Genomic DNA, 23,698 nt, shown 5'->3' with positions numbered 1-23,698 from the left:
TTTGACCGGAGTATCTCTTTAAAAGCGTCAAGCCTGGGTTCGAGTCCCTGACCGGGCGACCAAAGCCCTTTCTTCGCATGTTCTCCCCGTGTCTGCATGGGCTTCTTCCGGGTGCTTCGGTTTCTTCCCACAGTCCAAAGACATGCAGTCAGGCTAATTGGAGATGCTAAATTGCCCCTAGGTGTGAGTGTGTGTGACTATGTATGTCTGTGTGTCTGCCCTGCGATGTACTGGGTGTTTCCAGGGCGTTTCCTACCTTCTGCCCAATGAGCACTGGGATAAGCTTCATCACCCCCGTGACCCAGGAGGATAAGCGGTTTAGATTTTAGTTTAAATTTTTGCAGACTTGTAGGTAAAAATGTATTGCTATGGAAGTGCCTGCAGAATCACTGCCAAGATGCCATTTTTTCCACATAAAATAAAAGAGGTTGTTCAATTCTTAGTGAAAAGTCTATCTTCTCTCTTCTGCGTTGATCTCTTTCTCTCTTCTCTGTTGCTACAGAGAAAGCTGCGCTCCACAGATGTGAAGATCCTACAGCAGCTGGAGGCTCTGAATGAGGAGATGGAATGTATGCGATGGCTTTGGGAGGAACGGGGCTTTCACACCAGTCTGACCACCAACCAGTACGGCCAAAACGAAACCTTCATCTCAAACAGCCAGATCATTTCAGATTTAGATCAGGAAAACTTAAGTCTAACATCAGCAGAACATGCTAAACTTTATCCATATGAATGTGTTGCTGACCAATTCATGGTTAGTAGAAGCTCTGACCACTCCACGATGAGACCAGAGCTTCATGAAGTGCCAGTATTTGATGAAGGAATGATAAACGGGTCCCAAGGACTGCTACTAGGCCATGTGGAGAGTTTAGAAGTCCAGTGCAGTGAGGCTCCAAGGCCAAAGGAAAAGCAGAATGACCCAGATCCATACCTGCTTGCTGGTGAGCTCCTCCTGGGTTATGATGTGCGTTGGCGCTGGGTGGAGCGTGAGGATGATGTGATGTTCCTCTGATGGAGTGTATATATTTCAAACTTTTTACAGTACTAACCTACTCTCAGGTTATGCTCCTTATCTTATTGCTGTTAAGTAAGGCAATGCAGCTTTGCCTTGATATACAGTCTGGTCAAAACACTGAAAAAACACCAACATAAAGTTGCTGGTTCTTTTTTATCGAGTTGATCAAATGAACCTGACAGTTTGGGAAAGACATGATATTTGATATCCATGGTCATTAAGAAATGTATTTGAAGTTTTGTGACTGCTGAACACTGCCTGCAATCTGGACTCATGTAAAGAATGAACTAGTTTGGCACTTTTTACAAATAAACAAAAGAAATGAGAACATACATATATGTATATACTCTCACCAAGCACTTTATTAGGAACACCTTGATTCAATACTCATTGCTTTTTCTTTATTTAATCCCCAGACCAGCATTCCTTAGCCACATCACCCTCCCCCCCTTTTACGGGGACATTCGTTTTTCTTTTCTTTTATTATTAATGTCGCAACTCACTTTATTCATAGTCATGCAGATACAAGGTGATTTAGTACCACAACCACCCAACCTCCCTCCTTGGAGCTGATGAACAGTGAGTGTAGATATAAGTCAAGTGTTCCTAATAAACTGCTCGGTGAGTGTGTGTGTGTAAACGTGTTGTGATGCAAAAACCTTTCATCTCAATTTTTGTTGTTTGACACTCTTTTACATTATTTGAAAACTTCATATATTCTCTGCATCCTTTCATTATTAATATATATATATATATATATATATATATATATATATATATATATATATATTTTCTATACAACATTCAGTGCACGTTTTCTTTTTGAGTCTTGATCCCTCTATCTTCTACATGTTCTTAGGATTTAGAAATAAACAAAAATGGAACCAAATGGATTTAATTAATAATTTCAGTGATTACATGAAGTTATAAAGTTATTAAACAATTTTATAAGAGTGAAACCAATCATACAGGCACTACACTGATGTGGTGAAACATGGGATAAAGGGCTTCTAAACTGCAGATGAATCTAATAAATTAGTGCCAGGTGTTGAATTTGGACTTCAAAATATTTAATTTGTTAATTTGCAAAATGATATTCATTTACAATTATTGCAATGACAGTGCAAAGTACAGTTGCATAAACTGTGTAAGTTCATAGAGATTCAAGAATTGAAAAAAAGCACTAATGTACAAAACTTTATTGTACTACAATAGCACAAAACTTTATTGTTCTTCATTGTCATTTACCAGCACGCGTACAATCAAACATACAAAATTCTGCAAATTAATGAACCACCAAAGAGTAGAATACACAAAATCAACTTTTTGACATTTAGCTGGACTAAAACAATGTGAATTGAAAAAAACACTACACTGCAATTAACAACCGTAATTAACAACTCTAATAATAGCTGAGAGAAGAATTTTAATGGATTGTATATGTAAATGATTTTTTATGGATTGTATTTAAAGGCGTGTCTTGTGCATATGTCAATTTAAACAAATGACAAAAACTGTTTGCAGTCTTTTCCAGGATGTTGAGGGCAAGGGTTTATTTTCAAAATCACCAGATACACGTAGGTTTTTGCCCTGTAGCCATACATGTCTGAAACTGTTGTATTATAAAGCCAAAATAAAGAGTGAAAATGTATTATATCCAGGCTGGTTTGGCTTATTAAATATTATTTAATGCCTCATAGGATACATGCTTTTACAAGACTAAACAGCATATCTTGGTAGATTGTGAAGAAAACAGCAGAACCTTCAATTTTGAATTGTCTTGAAAATTGCTTTCACACACTTTATGTAACCTTCTCACTGATCCAGATGACACTGAAAGTGACTACTTACTTTTGCTTTTATTTAAAAATAAATAAGTAATGTTTAGTACTAACTTTATTTTATGTGTCTTCTTTTACATTGGCACACATTTTTGCCTTACTATTTATTATTGCATGAACTTGGAACTATAAGGTTTTGAAAAAAATAAATATGTTAAATGTAAGTCGATTTAACAGCTGCTATTTGGGTATGTTACAGTGTAGTATACTGTAGTACATTTGTTTGACATGTTTATAAATATTTTTTCTCAAATTGATATGTGCCACAATTGTTAACGTCCCTAGAAATTCTTATAATCTAATTAAAGTACATTTGCATTCATATTTTATGCGTTAAAGTTTGTCTGAGCAATTGGGAACACTTAAATGGTCAGCCATGACTTCCTGTTTGACTGGGGTATATATATGAGGTGACACACAGGCAATTCTCTCAGTCATTCATCACTAGAGACCAGAGGATACAGCAGTGATGAGCGGCAAAACGTTGTCAGCTGCACAAATGAGGAAATGGCTACAAGAAAATAGCTAAACGTATCATTAAGAAGTTTAAAGCAACTGGAAATGTTAAGACCTGCTGGGAAGGGGACGTAAGTCTCTACTGACCCTATGCTCAAGGCTTAAGTGCCGACAGTTGCTGGAACTTCCAGTGGGACCGTGTTTTATGGGCAGATAAGATCAAAATAGCTTTTTGGAAACAAACACCAGAGGTGGGTTTGGTGTGGACACAAAGATAGCCATGCAGAAAAGGACCTCATCCCCACTGTGAAGTATGGTGGTAGATATATGTGGTATGTAATACTGTGGGCTGTTTTTCTTCCAAAAGCCCTGGACAACAACTTGTTCAGATACATTGTATGATAGACTCCATCAAGTACCAACAAATATTAAATCAAAACCTGACGGGCTCAGCCAGGAAGCTTGAACTGGTCTGTGGTTAGGTCTTTCAGCTGGACAGTGATCTAAAAGACACCTCAAAACCAACACAATAATGGTTCACTGACCACAGAAATAAGGTTTTGCCATGGTTACCTTGACCTAAACCCCATAGAAGACCTGTGGGATGAGCTGAAAAGGAGAGGCCACAGTGTGGAACCCAGAATCTGAAGGATCTGGAGAGGTTCTGTATGGAGGAATGGTCTCAGACCCTTTGCCACATGTTCTCCAGTCTCATTAAGCATTATAGGATTAGATTCAGAGCTGTTATCTCTGCAAATGGAAGCAGAGCAAAGTCTTAAATAAAGGTCAGCCAACAAATGTGGCACATTTGAGTAAGTTTTTTTCATTTTAGGATGTTTTTTACATCATTTAAAAGCACCTTTAAATGAAGGGTAGACCTTTCTTACTATTTGGAATGAAAAAATAAAAGCAGTAAAGAATATTTTTTACAGCCTGTTTTGCTCACATTTACCAGGGGTGTCAATATTTGTGGACAGTACTATTTCTGTACTATATCTCATTAAGCTAATCACTCACGCCCATATGTACCTTTTAGTTGCTTATTAGCTATTTTGGTGGAAGAGATAGATTTACTGATGATCCGAGGCCAAATCCGAACCCAGCGTAGAGCGGCTGAGTGAATGTGGTCTGGACTCTGTGTAGGAGGGTCATTGTATCAGAGACGCTGTAGAAGGACAGAGTTCCTGCACTGTGATCCACATAAACCCCTATTCTAGAGGAGCTGGACACTTTGGGGATGTCGGTGTCTTGGTTATTGTGTCTGAATTTTTTTACAGAGGGAGAGCAGAGCAATCTCCACGACTGGTTATTCCATCCAAACAAGCACTCATTACCTTTCCCCTTCCTGCTGATGCTTTTATATGTCACTGCTATATCAACCCCTCCAGATCCACTACATTCAGGCTCCCAGTAACTGCGTCCACTCACGCTCTCTATACACATCACCTGACGCCACTCATCAAACCTCTCTGGATGGTCGGGATAAGACTGGACACTGTCATTGCAGGTCCCCACTGTGTTCCCCTCAGACAGACGGAGGTGTGTATTGGCTGTGTTGGGATCCAGTGTGAGCTGACAGAAATCTGAGGGAGAGAAAACCCATCGTCAGCTTTTAGAAAAGAAAGTGTTGCATTCAAACATAGAATTGTATACAAAGGTTTGGTCAAATGACCTGTATTGCAATAAAATAACACATCCTCTACAGAGAACACACTTCTGCAAACATTATTTCAAAATTACTGTTTATTTACTTAATGTAACATACTGGAAAAAAAGAAAAAATAACCGTGGCATGGGCAAAATCTTTTCTCCAATATATTAAACTTAAACGCAAATAAGTAGCACTAAAATTTGGAAAATGTCGTATTTAAGTTTGTTCCCAGTTGAGAATGTGTTACTTATTTTCACGATCAACAAAACATGTAATTTTGCGCTGTATATACTGACATGTCACACAGACCTTTAGCCACAGAGCTAAAAGATCACAACAACAAGAACAATCATAATAAACACAGCAAGGAAGAATTACAACATCAGCAGAAGAAAAAACAGGGGTAGCCATGTTCAGCAGCAAGAAGTGCTCTGTATTGAACACACCAGCTGAAAATAAGCACATACATGACACTGACAGTGACCACTCCCCCACACAAAACCCCCAGCTAAACCCACACCCCAACACATAATAGCTCAAATAACATGTACACATAACCCAAACTAACAATAACATTAAAACAACACAATTAGTCCCTTTGTCAGAGGGCACATGCTACCATGAGCCTTTGTGTGAGGCCATCTGCCAAACCACACCTCCAGAGTCTCGCGGCCAGCGCCACCCGGTAGCAGAGCGCTACAGTACAGTAAAGTATGCAAAGTAATAAACTTATTGAAATGAAATTTATATGAAAATACTATAGCATGCAATTATAACCCCCTTAGCAAATATTCACTAAAACGGGTCTTTGTCTTAATTATACATGAATTACGCCCTCTTCAATGAGAGAAAAAATGTGGCCAATCATTTTAAAGCAAACTGTTAATTTGGTGTAGCAAAGACCACTTGATTGGTCAAGGGCATTTTCTCGAGCTCTCTGAGCCAGCACTTTCTGCACTGCTGATTGGCTAATGGCAGTGCACAGAATCTGGGAGAGTTTGGGAGTCTATAGGAGCAAAGTGAGACAGAGATAGAGTCCAAAGCCAAAGCTTCTAGCTGCTGCAAATGTGATCTATATACTGCCATTCATTTTTTCAACTCTCCAGCCGGTTTCCCAGACATGAAACAAAAACCAAAGTGCAGTAGTTTAGTAGAAAAACAATTATGTATTTTTGATTTGATTGTTTCTTTTTTGCTCTTGGTAACTGGAAGGGTGGTGCGTCAGTCCTGTGACATGTACAGCATTTGTCAGACGCGCTTATCCAGAGCGACTCACAATTTGATCATTTTACACAGGTAGGTGAAGGTAGTGTTAGGAGTCTTGGCCAAGGACTCTTATTGGTATAGTGTAGGGTGCTCACCCAGGCGGGGATTGAACCCCAGTCTACAGCACAGGAGGCGGTGAGGTGATTACACTATACCAACCCTGTTCATGGCTGATGTTGTCTCTGAGGCTAATTAAAATCACACTTTTGCTTCCATATCATCAGTAAGGTTTTAGCCATTGTCTTTATTGATTTAGTACCATTATATTGCTGAGAAATCACAATCTTGTGTATATATCTTAAAATACACACTGGGCATATTGGTGTCTACTAAAATTTCACTTCTGAGTACATCAGCAAATTTGCCATTGAGAACTCCATTGAAAACCTGCAGCCACACCGGCCCTTTGCAGATAAGACTGGACACCCCTGCTCTAGCAGTTAGCAGACTGTACACTCTTAATGGTTCTATATAGAACAATGAACACTCAAAAAAAACCTCTTTGCATTATTAAAGGGCTCTTTACATCGTGAAATGGTTCTTCAGATTGATGGAGAATGTGCTGTAGACAGTTCTGTATATAACCTTTTTGAAAATAGTTCTATATAGCACTAAAAATGGGCTCCTCTTATGATCTCAAGCTTGTAATAATAGAAGAACCCTTTTTGATGCTTTATAGAACCCTTGAAGAACCATCTTTTTCAAGAGTGAAGATGTAACCGCCTGCTTCGTAGATCTGGTAGTGAAACTGTCTAGGAATGCTAGAATGATCGCTTTTGCATTGTGTGCTTGGAAATTTTGATGTTCTTTTCTGAAATTGTGTCTGAGGGAGAGAGAGAAAGAGAAAAAAAGAAAGAGGGATAGACTTACACTCTAGAAAGTCTTCTCTGTTTTGGGGTTCAGGTGGAGGAATGATATGCACTTGCTTCACTATGGAAAGATTGGAACACAGTTATTGAACAGCTACTTTGATTTCATGTTGAGTTCATTTGCATCAAAAATGGCAAATATATATAGAAAACATCACAAACTAATCTTATACTGCAGAAAGAAGGGAAAGGCTGTTAATTTAGTCTGTTTTCTTGATGCTATTTCAGCTTTTTCTTCATGCTATTTCAGTATAAAAATCACAGGAATTACTTTGATGCGATCTCACTTTCTAATATTCTGAACCACAGATTCTGCAACACCCTGCCCTGCATATGTTAGTGTTTTCTGTGCTCCCAGCACATCCACTTCAAACCAAGGGCTTGTTATTGCGCTGATTAGGTGGATCAAAATCCTAGATCAGCATGTTTGCTCTGAAATGGCGTTTCTTTCCTTTGGTATTAGTGACAAGTTCCTTTGCATTTTATTCATTATTTTTTATTAAAAACCCTATCATATTCAAATCAATGTGTATTCTATGCTAATTCATAATCACTGTTCCACACTGCCTAATTAATCCTAATATGTTCAAATATGAGGTGACACTTTATTTTGAGTGGTTCTTTTTAGATGAAACAAACACTCAACAGACTCTCAGTAACTTGTCAAAACATATGAGGGTGAGGATTAGGATTAGGTTTTGGGTTTAGGTTAAGGTTAGGGTTAGGATTAGGGTCAGGGTAAGTGTTAGGTTTTGGATTGAGGTTAAGGTTAGGATTAGGGCCAGAGTGAGGATTAGGATTAGGTATTGGGTTGAGGTTAAGGTTAGGGTTAGGATAAGGGCCAGGGTGAGGATTAGGTTTTGGGTTGAGGTTAAGGTTAGGGTTAGGATTAGGGCCAGGGTGAGGGTTAGGATTAGGTTTGAGGTTAAAGTCAGGGTTAGGATTAGGGCCAGGGTGAGGGTTAGGTTTTGGGTTGAGGTTAAGATTAAACTAAGGATTAGGGCCAGGGTTGAGGGTTAGGTTTTGGGTAAGGTGGGTAAGGTTAGGTTTTGTATAACAGAAGTAACATATTAACAAAACATCTACTTAACGTAAGTAACGTATCAACAGCACATCTACAAGATATTTACTTCAGTGTATTCAGATGCTTCACTACTGATACTTCACTGATATGTTGATGAAGTGTTACTGATAATCTGTTAAGAGTTAATTAATCATCTACAAAGGACCACTCTAAATTAAAGTGTTACCAAATATGATGTCCTATTTTTTATATATTTCAATATGTTTACATGTAGACATGGTACCTATGCTTTCAATTAAGTCCTCTGTCCACCCCTGCATAGAACACCACCAATGTCAAGGATTGTCAGTTCTGTACTCAGATGTACTCAAAATCTATTACTACGTTCATGTAATATACCTTCAGCTGATGTCTTTTCGAATTCCTCTTTCCATAGTTCTTCCAGTTTCTCTCTAATCTGAGATACAGACTTTGCTACCTCCTCAAAAGAGAGGTGAGAACTGACAGTGATGGTGGGTAGATCTGCAGATCCAGAAGGAGCCAAGAGAGACTGAAAACTCTACATTGAGAAAAAGGCACAAGTAAGACCAGGCATTGAGAAACATAATTTTTAAAAGCTCTAAAATCCTGTTTACATTTGCTTAAATGGCAAAATCAATTACTGTTTATTTCAGTTATATATACACATGCATAACTACAGTTGCATGCAGAAGTATTTTTAAACTAACACTTTCTGCAAAGGTTATGCACAGATACTTTATATTTGATTAACTTAAAAAAAATAACATCCTAATTGTTAACATGCAAAACTTTCAACACCCTTCCAGTTGTAAAGTCTTAGATCTAAAACCCCTGGGGTCCACAAACTTGCTGGCGTGTCAAAATTGATGTTTCTACATTTATTTCTCTATTTTTGTGCGAATACAGTGCAGAAATATGGTTCAAACAGTTCCTAGATATGTAGAGTCACCCTTTCGATTCCATCTTATCACAAGATCGTTGGTGACTCACATCTGGAGTTATGAAGCTATGGAGAGGGACTCAGATACACGTCGTCTGCCTCTCACCACGTGGAACTAGTGGATAAGTGTGTCAGTCTACATTTTGTGTAAACTGACCAATGGACACTCAGAAAATCACTAAGGACTGAGCATCACACTGGAAACCCTTCATTCTTCATTCAGTCGACTTCGGAGAGACGTGTGTAAATGGCATGCAAAACATTTACAGCTGCTGAAGTTGCTGCAGCGGTTTTGGAAAGTGGTGACGAAGATAACCGAGCATTTTGATATAAAACATATGAGTATCATGTTATATGTAAGTGCCTTTAATTTGAATTTAAGAAGATGTGCAAAAATCTAGACCCCAGAGGGTTAATGAACTCTTTAGGCTTGATTTGAGTGTTTCAGAATGATGCGCTGGTTTTCACAGTGCTTCACCTGGAGGAAATGGATGTGATCTTCTGAGTGTGAAAGCTGCTCCAGCTCAGCGTCTCTCCTCCTCAGCTCAGTGATCTCCTGCTCCAGTCGCCTCAGGATTTCTTCAGCTTGACTCACTGCAGCTTTCTCCTGAGCTCTGATCATCTCTGTCACCTCTTTGCGTTTTCTGTCAATGGAGCTGATCAGCTCAGTGAAGATCCTCTCACTGTCCTGCACTGCGGCCTGAGCAGAGCGCTGTTAGTGGATGCAGAGAGAAGCGGGGGGTCTGTTAGAGCCAGCCCACTGGCACATTAGCAGAAAAACACCTGAGCACAGGCTAGTACAGTACAGTGAAAGTAAGAAGAAAAGTAAAACTGCGAAGAAAAAAACTAGATAACTTCACTGATGAGCTGGACATCCTTCTGAGTCTCTTCAATGTGGATAGGACCCTTCTCATCCTCCTTGGTGGTTTCCTTGTATCAGATAAGCTGCAGACATGTCTTCTGCAGACATGGCCCAGACTTGCTCCCAGCATGACATAAACCCCTTTGACTGCTCAGATCATCAATCTTTCACACTCTCTCAGCATCCCCCCGACATCGTCCTCCTCCACTTGCTGCAACCTGCACTCTATCTCACTGCTGTCTCTTGCCTCAACAATCATAATTACACTTGCACACCCTGGAAACTGCTTCACTTAACCTTCAGCAACCTCTGTCCTCCAAATCAGCAAGAGCTCCCTCACCTGCCTCTTGCCTGATTGGTGTTCTTTGCAGTGACCACATAGAACTTAAAATGGCCCAGAGAAGGTGGAGGAATTAAAGTCACTCATACCAGTATCTCCTTTCTGTGTTCCCACTGGAATTAACTGCTGCAAAAGCATCTTTCTACATAGGGAAACCAGAAACATGAGCATCTGGTCAGTGCAAGCTCTATATTTTCTCTTCCCAGAAGATTTTGTTACCTTCTTTGAGGAGAAGGTTAAAAGGATCTGTCAATTATTTTCCTCTGACTCTACCACTCCTCTCTTCAGTCTTCATCCTCCCCCTCTTAATTGTCGTCCAACCACCTGCCCACTAGACCCCATCCACGTTGCTCAAGACAGTCTTCCAGGACCTACTGCCCTTCATTACTTTCTTCATAAATAGCTCCTTGTTATCAGGTCATGTACCTTCAAGACCACCAGGGTTGGTACCTATCCTTAAGAAGCCTATGCTAGGCAGCTCCTATCAGCTACTGACGGGTATCTCTCATTTCTTTCCTTTAAAATATTATGCACTATTTATCATCAGTTGTCTCTCTGTCTCATACAGAACAAACATCTGGACCCCAACAAATCTGGCATCAAACCAGCAGGCTCAACACAACTGCCTTTGAAAGCAGGGACAGAGTTGCTTTATATGGCTAGATCAACCAAACCGGTTTTAGTAATGGTTCTTCTTTACCTCTCTGCAGCCTGTGACACAATCAACCTCAAGATCCTCCTGTCCTCACCAACTTTGGAATCCCTGGCTCTGCAAGGTAGTGGTTTGAGTCCTACCTGGAGGGGCACCACTATCAGGTAACATAGAGAGGATCCACATCCACTCATTGCAGACTCCCCACCAGTGTCCCAGAAGGCTTGGTGCTGTGTCCTATTCTCTTTCCCTTTATACTTGCTCCCTTGGTGAGGCAGTATCTTCTCTTGCCTTCCTCTACCACTGTTATGCTGATGACACTCAACTCATCCTTTTCTTTCCCTCCTTCTGATGCACAGGTTTCTTCTCACATCACATCATGGACGGCACCCCACCACCTTAATCTGAATCCTGGCAAAACAAACTGCTACACAGCCCTGGAGCTACATGTCCTCACTATGAACACATCACTACCAAACATCGGGACTTTTCTCTGTCTTGGCACCCAGGTGGTGGAATGAACTTCACCTGGATGTCAGAACAGCAGAGTTCCTTGCTGTCTTCAAATATCGACTGAAGACTAGTCTCTTTAAAAGGCATTTAATTTTATGCACTTCATCTCTGGAGTTGTAAAACAGCGCTTCTAGACATCAGCTCTTATTCTTCTCCTCTGTTCCAAACTCACCTTGTGAATATCCACAGCCTTCCTCAGCTCCTGAAGCTCCCTCTCTCTTTCTTGGATCCTTTCCTGGTATTTCCTCTGTGATTCCACCACCTGCTTCTGCAAAAACAAGCAAAAAAAATCCCATTTACCCATAATTTGCCCCAGTATAGTTGAAGCTAAAGGCATTTAGACTGTAGCCAGTACTGTTTTTTACGTTAAATAACCATTTTGCATTGTTATTTTGAATGCATTATCCTTCAGCCTCATGCAAGTTCCCAGAATTATGCAAATTCCTGCTGAATTTTGTTTACAGGACATTTATGATGGCAAAGAACAAACATCACAGCAATATGGATTTAAAATGCACTTTTTTGTTTTGAGTTAACTTCTTTTAGCAAGAATTGTGTTGATTAAGTGTATAACAATGCAACATATTCAATTATATTAAACAGTATCAGATTGTATCATAGTGTCATAAACCACATGATGCCTTATGGCTAGAGCATTAGATTGGAACTTTTCAAATATTGTACTTTTATAATATTGAATGCATTAACAAACAATGTAAACATCAACAATGTGCATATAAAGCACATTTTCAGATACTCCTATATATTGCTGTATTAAAATATGTATTAAATTGGGACACCACTGTGTGGTATCATATTGAATCAAATTCTGAATTTTGTATATGGTTACACCTCTAGTGTTGTTGAAACAGTTTTGACACTAACTGACACATTTCAATCCTGTAAACTAACTGCACTGTTTCTCAGTGTAATAACCCACACCTCAGTTGTCAATGAGTAGTTGTAGAAAAGCACTGTAATTGTAATTGTTACCTGTGTCTCAGCTCTTTCTGCTGCAGCTGATACTGTATCATGTCCTCTGTGCTCATCCATGGTGCACAGCATGCAGATACACTGCTGGTCAGTGCGACAGTAAACCTCCAGCAGCTTCTCATGCTGAGAGCAGATCTGCTCCTGGAGTCGTCTGGACGCTTTGACCAGCTTGTGCTTCTTAAAGGCAGGAGATTCATAGTGAGGCTGCAGGTGAGTTTCACAGTAAGAGGCCAGACACACCAGACAGGAACTGCAGGCTTTCTGTTTTTTGTCCGGTGCAGAAATCACACTCCACATCTCCGTCTTCAGGTCCAGAAATATAGCGAGCAGGAGGAGCAGGCTGGAGTCTCACCTTCTTCATTTTCTCCACAATGTCAGCCAGCATGGCGTTTTTACCCACAACAGGTCTCGGAGTGAAGGAGTGTCTGCACTGAGGGCAGCTGTAGGTTCCCTTCTGATCCTCCTGATTCCAGCAGTCATTAATACACACCATACAGAAACTGTGTCCACAGGGAATGGTCACCGGATTCTTCAGCAGCTCAAGGCAGACTGGACAGCTGAACTGATCCTGCGCCACTGAAATACTGGCCTCTGCCATTTTACAGCAATAACAAAGAACACCAAAGTCTTGCGCAGCAGCTGAAAGAGAAAGAAAGTTCTTGTTTTCCTGGTTCTTCGTGTTAAAGCGTCTAAAGAAAGTGTCTCTCTTGGTTTATATTGAGAAAGATAGCGATACTCGCACCGTTGACTCAAATGTAAATAATGAAGACCTTCCTACTCAGATATATTAGTGACAGAAGTGCAAATACAGACACGATACACCCAGACTCACCCAGACCCAGACTGCAGAAAAACAAGATTTAGTTTCACTTTCACTTAAAGGGGATTTCCAAAAACAACACACACAACAGCCGTGATGTGAAATGATGCTACCATAGAAACATACATAGTCAGAATCATTCACAATGGTGGTGGGAATCAGACTCTGAAGAGTTTAATGCCTCTAAAAGCTCCCTTAATGGAGTTATTACATAACTGAAGTTTGAAGCAAGACCACGCCTAAAACTCCTCCTTCTCAATTCCAGCTTCCTAGAAATCCCCCTTCTCCTCCACCTTGTGCACACCTGCACATGATGTTTAATATAGAGGGAGGTTGGCCTTCTAGTGACCCACAGAAGCTGTACTGAACTCCCGTCCAAAATTCCTCAGAGTTCCCCTCCTCTCATTTACCAAAGCATGGTCTGCATTCGCTAACAGAAAGTTATTACATGAAATAGTTACACATACTGCCTGATGTCTGAGACATCATTTAATTTAATTAATCCTGCCACCAGGCCTGTCTTGGCCACTGGTGGGTGACCAGCATAAACCAGTTGAGACCATTAATAATTCTAGGGGTGTTTCTGAGGCTAGAACCTAAAAACTCATATTTCATAGATGTTTCGATTAGAATTTAAGTAAACAATTCTACCACTACTACAGGAAGCTGTCACACCACATTATTATAATTGTTGCATAGTATTTTCACTTTATTGGCTAAACTTACCGTTCTTGTTAGAAATGGATGACGGTCATTTGATCTGACATTTTATTGGTGTTTAGAAATCATATAAACATAAGGAGGTGTACAGTGACAAAGTGCTCATTTCTTAAAACCTTTTTTAAGTACATAATTGAGTAAGTGAGTAAAGTATGTATTACAGTAGTACAGGAAATAAATAAATAATCATGAAAATAAAAAGTACAAAAATAAAATGTCCAGTGCATTCAATCTTAACTTTTAGGATGACATAGTATAACATAGTTTAGTAAGACACAAGCAGACATTCATATGGAGAAATACGCCGATCAGCCATAACATTCTGACCACCTCCTTGTTTCTATGCTCATTGTCCATTTTATCAGCTCCACTTACTATATAGGTGCACTTTGTAGTTCTACAGTTACAGACTGTAGTCCATCTGTTTCTCTGCATACTTTGTTAGCCCCCTTTTACCCTGTTCTTCAGTGGTCAGGACCCCCATGGACCCTCACAGAGCAGGTACTATTTGGGTGGTGGATCATTCTCAGCACTGCAGTAACACTGACATCGTGGTGGTGTGTTAGTGTGTGTTGTGCTGGTCTGAGTGGATCAGACACAGCAGTGCTGCTGGAGTTTTTAAACACCTCAGTGTCACTGCTGAACTGAGAATAGTCCACCAACCAAAAATGTCCAGCCAACAGCGTCCTGTGGGCAGCGTCCTGTGACCACTGATGAAGGACTAGAGGATGACCAACACAAACTGTGCAGCAGCAGATGAGCTATCGTCTCTGACTTTACATCTACAAGGTGGACTGACAAGGTAGGCGTGTCTAATAGAGTGGACAGTGAGTGGACACAGTGTTTAAAAACTCCAGCAGCACTGCTGTGTCTGATACACTCTGATATACTCTTATTTTAGGGGACTGATTGTTCCTGGAGATGAATTCAAAACATGAGCAGACTGCCACTCATAAGGTTCCAAAATTCCCTCATATTTTCAAATGGGACAGTTTAATTGTTGATCCTGGATGAACCAAGAACCCAGCGTGGAGCGGCTGAGTGAATGTGGTCTGGACTCTGTGGAGGAGGGTCATCGTATCGGAGACGCTGTAGAAGGACAGAGTTCCTGCCCGGTGATCCACATAAACCCCTATTCTAGAGGAGCTGGCATCTCTGCGGATTTTTCTCTCTTTGTTGTTGTGCCAGAATGAGTATCCTGAGGGAAAGCAGGACAATCTCCAGGACTGATCGTTGCAACCAAACACAGACTCAGCAGCTCTTCCTTTCCGACTGATGCCATCATATGACACCGCCATAAAAACCCCATCTCTCCCACTCCATTCAACCTCCCAGTAACACCGTCCACAGAAAGCTTCTTTACACAGCATCTGAGGCCAATAGTCAAATCTCTCTAGATGGTCAGGATACGACTGGTCACTGTTACTGCAGGTCACCACTGAGTTCCATTCAGACAGATGGAGGTGTCTATTGGCTGTGTTGGGATCCAGTGTGAGCTCACAGGAGTCTGAGGGGAGATAAACAAAATCATATACAGTTTAAAAAGGTGCATTTCAGGCCCCATTGACACCTGGCATTAAGATGTATCCAGGGTGATCTATCATAGGTGTCGATTTAAGGGGGGAGGGGGATGTGTCCCCTTCAGTTTTTGGAGGGGGATGAATTGTCCCCTCCAGTAATTTGCTCTGAACATTTCCATTCCTGTGATTGCTGTTGGTTGGAAATTTTGACCAAGATGGTACGTGCAGTGCGTCCCCACCAACGATGAAATTAAACCTATGACACTGGATCCAATCATAAGTGGGCAGTGCTAAGTACTGGTGTGAACGGGGTGCAATGCATCTGTGACATGCACTGTGATCTGATCATTCAAGCCACCTATAGAGGTGGTCAGGGACACGTGACCACATAACATTGGTAGTATGAATGCTAAAGTGTTTAGATATGTCCTTAACAGCAATAAAGAAACATCTGACCATCATAGGGATCTGGATGCTCTTTGGTTTGCTGTATTCTGATTGTAATATAGAACATCGGAAGTATAATAATAAAGGTTATTTCATTTGTAGTTGTGTATGTGTGTGTGTGTGTGTGTGTGTGTGTGTGTGTGTGTGTATTTGACTGTGTGTCTGACATTGCAGGGCCTTTTCTATAAAACAAAATGTCTAATTTTTAGTTTATTTCATTTAAAAGATTCATCATGCTTGTTTTTAAACTCTGACATGTTGTAGCAATAATTTTACTTCATTTTTAAGTTTCAGTTGGAAACAAAAAGGTTCAAATGTTGAAATGCGTAACAGAAAACTGTCCAATCAGGATTGTTTTCCCATTGGTTAGGACTTCACGAGCTGGCCTGAAGGCCTAACATGTCAGGTTAACCACTGACATAATTAGGGAGTGACAGAGGAATAAACTAATCATATTTTGATTTGGATCAATGGGTACGAAAAGAGGCCTCTAATCCTTCTGAAAGTTCTAGATATGTCATCAATTGTGAATACAAGCCGTAGCCTAACTAGGTTTCAGTCAGTTATTAGAAATGAAAAAATCTATGCCAGGACTCTTTACTGTAAAACTGCTACATAACGGTAAAATATAAGTTAATAGCTGTTACACACTTCAAAGAAAACATGGAAAGTCGTTTGTAAGGTTCAAATGTTTGTTTGCAAAGTTAAAACAGTTAAAAAAAATGTTTATGCACATTTTATTAGCTTAGTCCTAACACAAATAGGGGCACTAGGATGAATTAGCATTATCAGAGAAGTTTGAAATTTTATGGCCCAGACTGGAGGCCTAGCAATGGTTCACCTCTGTAACATTGTGTATATCAGCTTTGACATATCATTGAATTTACTGAGTAAACATCTGTTCGCACATGTGTATTCAAATGGGTAATATTGTGTGTTTGTGTGTGTGTGTGTGTGTGTGTGTGTGTGTGTCTCAGTGAGTATCTTACATTCCAGAAACTCATCTCTGCTTTTGGGTTCAGGTGGGAGGATGACCTGGATTTTTTTCACTATAGAAATAAACAGTGCATGAGTTCAGGCCAGGCAAATATTTGCTTGAAACATTTCACTCTGTTAGTTTTTGTGCACCTACTGACTGTAATATCACCCAAACTCATTTATTGAATGAAATGACTCTAAATCGTTTAACTTACATCCACTTGCTATCTTTTTAAACTCCTCTTCACAAAGTTTTTTCAGTTTCTCTACCAGCTGAGACACAGACGTTGCTACCTCCTCAAAAGACAGAACACTGAACGTGATCCCAGGCAGTCCTGCAGATGTAGAAGTGGTCGAGAGAGGCCGCAGGCTCTACAGGGCACAAATAATAAGAAAGGGTTCTAGAGATCACATTCAAATTATACCTTGTTTACATCGGCAAACAAGAAGACAGTGTCAATGCACTAAAACACAGTCATATTTATTACTTGAAAGGCCAGTTTCCCAGACATGGATTAAGCCTAGTGTTAAAGTGAATTGCAATACCAATGAGGCTTCACTCTCAGCAGAAATGGTACTATACAGTACCAAAAAAGGTTATTTGACTTGTAAAAATAGCAGAACCCTTTTTGATGCTATTTTTAATAAGGTTCTTTAGACAATCACAGGTTTTCCATTATAAATAAGAATGATTCTTCTGATAAGTAAAGGTGCTAGAATGTGTAAACAATCGTGTCCAGTCATATCTGCAAAGATTCATGTGGCTGCAGGTTTTCATTCCAGCCAAGCAGAAGCTCACATGAACAGTTTTTTGGAACAACTGGGCTTCTTTTAGTTTGTGATAAAAATCTGCAGCCACGCTGGACATTTGCAAATACGATTGAACCACCATGGCACTTTTGGTTCCCAAAAAACTTTAAATGAATAGCTCTTTAGAGATGCAAATAAGATGTGTGAGTGTAACAAATCTTTTCAAAGTTCCACATTCAAAATTCTAGGAAGAGCTGCTTTACTAGCTGCGTCCCAATTCGGGGGCTGACTGACTGCGTCAAATTTCACTGTCCCATTTCGAAGTCTCCTTCATATGTGGCCGAGAAATGTGTCCTTCTTTTCCATGACCAACAGATGGATCCTTCACTAGCCGGCATATCCTGAGGTTCATTGTGTGCCGGTGAGGATTCGAGAACGCCTGAGGAGACACTTTAAATAAGTATTGGATTTAAACTGAGGCGAATAGCTAATGATAATAAATGTTAAAAAAATAAAAAATAAAAAGCTTAAGTCAAAGTTTCTGGCTCCATCTTTAAAGAACTTTAAAAGAACTTGACAGGAGCAGCATTTCGTGATGCAGCGGGAACAGCGGTGCTCTGGCGCAAACAGGAAATCCGCCATAGGGCAGACCGTCTCATTACGGTTCAGCCTTTGCCGGTCTACACAGCCTTCGAAGGACACGCCTTGATAGACCGCGTCTTTCAGAGGATGCAGCCCCTGAATTGGGACATAATGATTGAGTCTTTGTGTCCTGGTTTCCACAGTGCTTCACCTGGAGGAAATGGATGTGATCTTCTGTGTGTAAAAGCTGCTCCAGCTCAGCGTCTCTCCTCCTCAGCTCAGTGATCTCCTGCTCCAGTCGCCTCAGGATTCCTTCAGCTCGAATCACTGCAGCTTTCTCCTGAGTTCTGATCATCTCTGTGACCTCAGAGCGTTTCCTCTCAATGGAGCTGATCAGCTCAGCGAAGATCCTCTCACTGTCCTGCACTGCGGCCTGAGCAGAGCGCTGTTAGTGGGCATGGAGAAAAGAGGGGCCCAATTAGAAACAGCCCACTCACTCAGACAGTCTGATCACAGTGAGACTGTGATAATCAACATTTTTCCAACTACTGATTGACAGATTGATTGAATAATTAATTGTTAGACTGATTTATTGTAGCATCACCAAAGGGAGTTGTAGCTGATTGCTAGTTGAGGATTTTCTGAACAGCTGGCGTTCATTGTTACTAAGTTTGAACTGTATGCTGGGTGTGTTGTTTGAATGAGGTTCCTGGCTGACTGTAGGAGAGTTCTGACTGATCCTGAAGCTAAATGTTGAAGTTCTCTATTCTAAACTCACCTTGTGAGACTCCACAGCATTCCTGAGCTCCTGAAGCTCCTTCTGTCTCTCCTGGATTCTCTTCTGAGACTGCAACTTGGTCCCCGCCAACTGCTTCTACAGAAAGACCAAAATCCAGTCATGCTTGTAGTTCAAGCTTTGCAGCCTAAAACTAGCATGTAATATGTTATTTGTCATGTAATATTTAATATTTAATAAAACATTAAAAAGGAGTGTTATCATGATCTTATTTGTGATAAAACACAACCTTGAGTGTTATGTTGCTTGTATAAAGCAGTTCTGCAAAATAAAGTAAAAAGTCAAGAGAACAAGCCCCGAAAATTGCATCAAATGTGTTTTAATACAGGGATCTTCTTCTATTAAAAAGCAGAATTACAGAATTACATCTGCATTACAGATAGAGCCAGGGGTGCTTTAACCTGCTCATGGGCCTACAGGTGGTCCTGGGTCCCAGGGGTCTAGTTACAAAGTTGTGTCCAAAAACTCAAAATCTTTGTTTTTAATGAACGTACACACAAGGTCTCTGCCAGTCAGCCACTTCCAGCACTGGCATTCATCATCTCTCCATTAGTTTATGAACCTAAACCCAGAACCAAACCACTAAAAGCCAAAGTCGGTCAAGGTTTGTAATTGGCACTGACACGGCGGTCAATTCCCAGAAGAAACTAAACTTAGCTCCTTAATCGCCAAGTTCTTTTCTGAATTTTCCATTCCATCTTAAGTGGTGCCACAGTTACATTCTGGTGCCGGTAACTGCTGCACCATTTAAGGTGGAACAGAAAATTCATATAAGAAGCATGTATGTACAAAGTTCACAGAAAACTGACAAAGATGACTTTTTTCAGCTTTGGATGGGTAGAAATTGACAAGTCTATGTGACAGAGGCTCACTATTAAATGTCCTCAGTTACTGGAGCTCCTAATTCAAACATTGGTGTGCTGATAATGAACTGAAGGTTTGAGACAATAACACATAGCAACAAGTGCTGTGCAGTGATTGGAGGGTTGAGAAAGGTGGAGCTTGGCAAAGAGCATAATGATTTGATTGGCCATAATACAATCACAGCACTCACAGAAAACATTTGAAAATATACAAATTTGATTTGGTAGGCCTGTGATCAATCTGGTTAGACCCAGGTAGTTGAGAGGAAATAAACAAACCGCATTAACTAATCATAATAATAATAATAATAATAATAATACAAAAAACATCAATCAGAGGCCCTGAATTACTCTGAGCCCCTGGGCTTCAGCCCCTGGGTAAACCCATGCATTAAATTGCCAACAGAAAGAGCCATAAAACAGTCACAATATCAGGTTCAGCTCAACTTTTTCCATATTTGACAGATTAACCTGAATGTGGTATTGTTCCAGCCTGCCTGTAAAGCATTTAACAGCACATCTTGTTTGCTGAATTGTATTCTATTTACCTCTAATTAATTCTCAGAGTCCAGCTTCCCAAAAGCATCTTAGTTTTAGGATCATCTCAACCAGTAGAGAGAGATGCTCGCTCTATCATTTAAGAATCATTTTAGTGATAAGCTATTAGCAACGCCAGCCCTTTTTAGTTGTTCATTCACAGCTAATTCACAGTTGCCTTCTCAAAAGCATGTGTTGGGGCAATGACTGGTTCAGAATTTTACATAGGTCTGCTGCACTCTTCGTCTGAATCTTCAGATCAAGTATATCTTATATAGTCATCTAATGTACCCATTTATAAAACTCCAGCAACACTGCTATGTCTGCTTTGTTAAGGTGTACTTTTAAAAATGGTTGTAAGCAATACTATACATCTGAAATTAAACAAGTCATTACTAAAAGCCCTTCGAGCTTCGAGTACAGCTTGGCTTGACCCGCCGTCCTTCAAGATGCGTGGAAGACAAGCATCAAGACTGTTTTCTGTTCTGGCACCCAGGTGGTGGAACAAACTCCCACTGGCTGTCCGAACAGCAGAGTCTCTCGTGGTCTTCAAATGCAGACCAAAGACTGTCTCTTTATACAGCACTTAAATGAGCACTGAATTAAGTAACTAATTGTAATGTATTGCACTGCGCTGTGTTTAACTCTGCTTCTTTTCTCTAGGTATCAACATGGACTTTTGTTTCTAGCAGTTTCTGAGCTCAAGACTGGCTTTCTCTCTAACCTATATGTAACTAGCAAAGATACTTTCTCTAGGTAGAAAACAAAGCACTTTTTATAAGTCGCTCTGGATAAGAGCGTCTGCTAAATGCATGTAAATGTAAAAGCCTTTGCAGTCAGTCCAGTCCAGCTTCTAGACAAGAAACAAGTGTGGGATACTTTTTGGTTAAGTGCCATTTTCAACATGGCAAGTGAGCAAAGAACATGTAGTTAGTCTGGTTAGATGAGATGCTGACAACTTGTTTGACAGGCTACAATGGAAAAATGAGCTGTTTCCTCGATTTACTTTAAGCAGCTTTTACACATAGGTTATGTTGTTCTTTGGAAACAAGAATGTAGAAACCAAGAACTAAAATAAGTGCTTTTCCTGAGACAACACCTGCTTAAAAGCCTTCTTTCTCTTCTAATCATTACAGTAGTTATAAAAAGAGATAAATAGCATTTACCTGTTTCTCAGCTCTTTCTGCTGCAGCTGAAACTATCTCATGTCTTCTGTGCTTATCCATGGTGCACACCATGCAGATACACTGCTGGTCAGTGCGACAGTAAACCTCCAGGAGCTTCTCATGCTGAGAGCAGATCTGCTCCTGGAGTCGTCTGGAAGCTCCGACCAGCTTGTGCTTCTGAAAGGCAGGAGATTCATAGTGAGGCTGCAGGTGAGTTTCACAGTAAGAGGCCAGACACACCAGACAGGACCTGACGGCTTTGTGTTTCTGTCCAGTACAGAAATCACACTCCACATCTTCAGCAGGAGGAGCAGCGACAGATTTGAGAACCGTCGTTATCTTCAGCTTCTCCATCATTTCAGCAATCATCACGTTCTTGTGTAGAGCAGGTCTTGGGGTGAAGGAGTGTCTGCACTGAGGGCAGCTGTAGGTTCCCTTCTGATCCTCCTGATCCCAGCAGCCTGTAATACAGTCCAGACAGAAACTGTGTCCACAGGCAGTAGTGACTGGATTATTCAGCACATCCAGACAGACTGGACAGCTGAACTGATCCTGGTCCAGTGAACTGATACTGGCCATTTTCACGCAGTTAGACACAGTGATAGAACCAGCAGTGCAGAGAGAGTCACGTACAGCAGCAGCAGCACCAGAGACAAATGGAACGAAGCTGTGTTTTTCCCTGAACTGAAGAATAGAAGGAGTTTCCTGGTTCATGTGTGCCTGATAGATGTCACTCATCACTTCTCTGTACTTAGTGATATGTAAATACCCAATGTGGCCAAAAGTATTTGGACACTTTGTTGGACATCCCATTCTAAAACCATGAGCATTAATATGAAGTGCTCCCTAAACCCCTTTGAGGCTATAAAGGCTTTCCACTAGATTTTGTAGTGTGTTTTGTAGTGTGTCTGCTTATTCTCACCTGTAACAGGGATTCTGACACTAGGTGTACCAGGTGTTCATTGGGAATGTAATCTAGGTTAGCTGTTTTGCCAGCTGAAATGGAAACTAACTTGGGATAGTCATGGGTTTTCAAGTACTCTGTTAAGCTTTCAAGGTGCCAGTGTTCAGGTATTATTCAGGTATTCAGGTATCTATTATGTTTCATTTAAGGATGTTACAGAAAGTTTACATGCTAACAATTCAGTGAAAAGTGACCATTTTGCTTGTATTTGCAAGTAAGTGTTACACTTTGCTACCAAGTTCCTGACAGTGAGTGTGCTGCCAAGGACACATGGTTAAGGACGTCACTGAGAAGCCAGAGAAAGTGCAACTTTATTGCCAACTAGGTTAGCTACCCAAGCTGTTGTTAGAGTAAAAGACCTCGTAGGCATAAGCAACTTGTAAGCTCTGCTAGCTCATCAGTTCATCTGAAGAGGCAGCTTGTGTTACTCTAATGTCCCTTAACTGTTTAAAATGATAATACATGTTCCTCTGTGCTGCTTCATTCAAGCCTACAGCCCTGAAACAGCCATATTTTAGGCCAAAGTCCATTTTCCTTCTTTCGTTAATTGGAAATCCATTCATGAACTCTTATGGTTACTCCAATATCAAAATTAGTCGGAATGCATAAAACTATAAAACTAACTTTCCAAGACACCCCTCTGGTACCAATATGTAAAGTAGGAACAAACACCGATCCTCATCCCCTTCACCTCTTTCAAGTGCCGTCAGTGTGGAAATACCACATTAGCCCCAGCAGCATTTTCACAAGCCATAAAATTCCCAAGGAATTGTATCGCTTGTGAAAATGCGATAATCACATTTTTATATTCTTACATAAGGGACTTCAAGATGTGTCATGAGTTCGGAATATGCACCTGAAAACAAACACATTCATGACAGAAAAACTGATCTACAGCAAGGTCTTTAATGCAACTAATCTTTTAACAACTAACCAACAGATTTTGTAGATACAGGCCAAAAATAACTGCTTTTTGCTGTTGAATAAGCCATGTCAGCTTTTTGTTAAAGTGCACCACCTGCTGGGCTTGCTTTTATTTTGGCTTCTCAGTTCAGTACAGGAGAAGCAGCAAATCTAGTCAGTCTTATCAAGCAATACAGAAAACGACTTAC

General features: G+C 40.5%; 1 protein-coding gene and 1 pseudogene across 1 annotated transcript; both read right to left on the bottom strand.

Moving 5' to 3' along the window:
• Positions 1–2,275: 2,275 nt before the first annotated feature.
• LOC118825954 lies at positions 2,276–13,338 on the bottom strand (annotated as a pseudogene).
• A 1,584-nt stretch (positions 13,339–14,922) lies between these two features.
• LOC118825958 (tripartite motif-containing protein 16-like) lies at positions 14,923–22,288 on the bottom strand. Its single transcript, XM_036596839.1, has 6 exons — positions 21,623–22,288; positions 19,039–19,134; positions 18,472–18,705; positions 17,144–17,300; positions 16,940–16,999; positions 14,923–15,490 (listed from the first exon to the last, which is right to left on the bottom strand). The coding sequence occupies exons 1-6, from the start codon at positions 22,199–22,201 to the stop codon at positions 14,955–14,957; spliced, it is 1,662 nt and encodes a 553-aa protein (XP_036452732.1). The 5' UTR covers positions 22,202–22,288; the 3' UTR covers positions 14,923–14,954.
• Between the last annotated feature and the right edge of the window lie 1,410 nt (positions 22,289–23,698).

The sequence above is a fragment of the Colossoma macropomum genome, unplaced genomic scaffold, assembly GCF_904425465.1.
Source record: "Colossoma macropomum unplaced genomic scaffold, Colossoma_macropomum, whole genome shotgun sequence".
Classification (NCBI taxonomy): Eukaryota; Metazoa; Chordata; class Actinopteri; order Characiformes; family Serrasalmidae; genus Colossoma; species Colossoma macropomum.
Note: the sequence above shows the minus strand (reverse complement) of the source record. Positions and strands in the feature narration are given on the sequence as shown.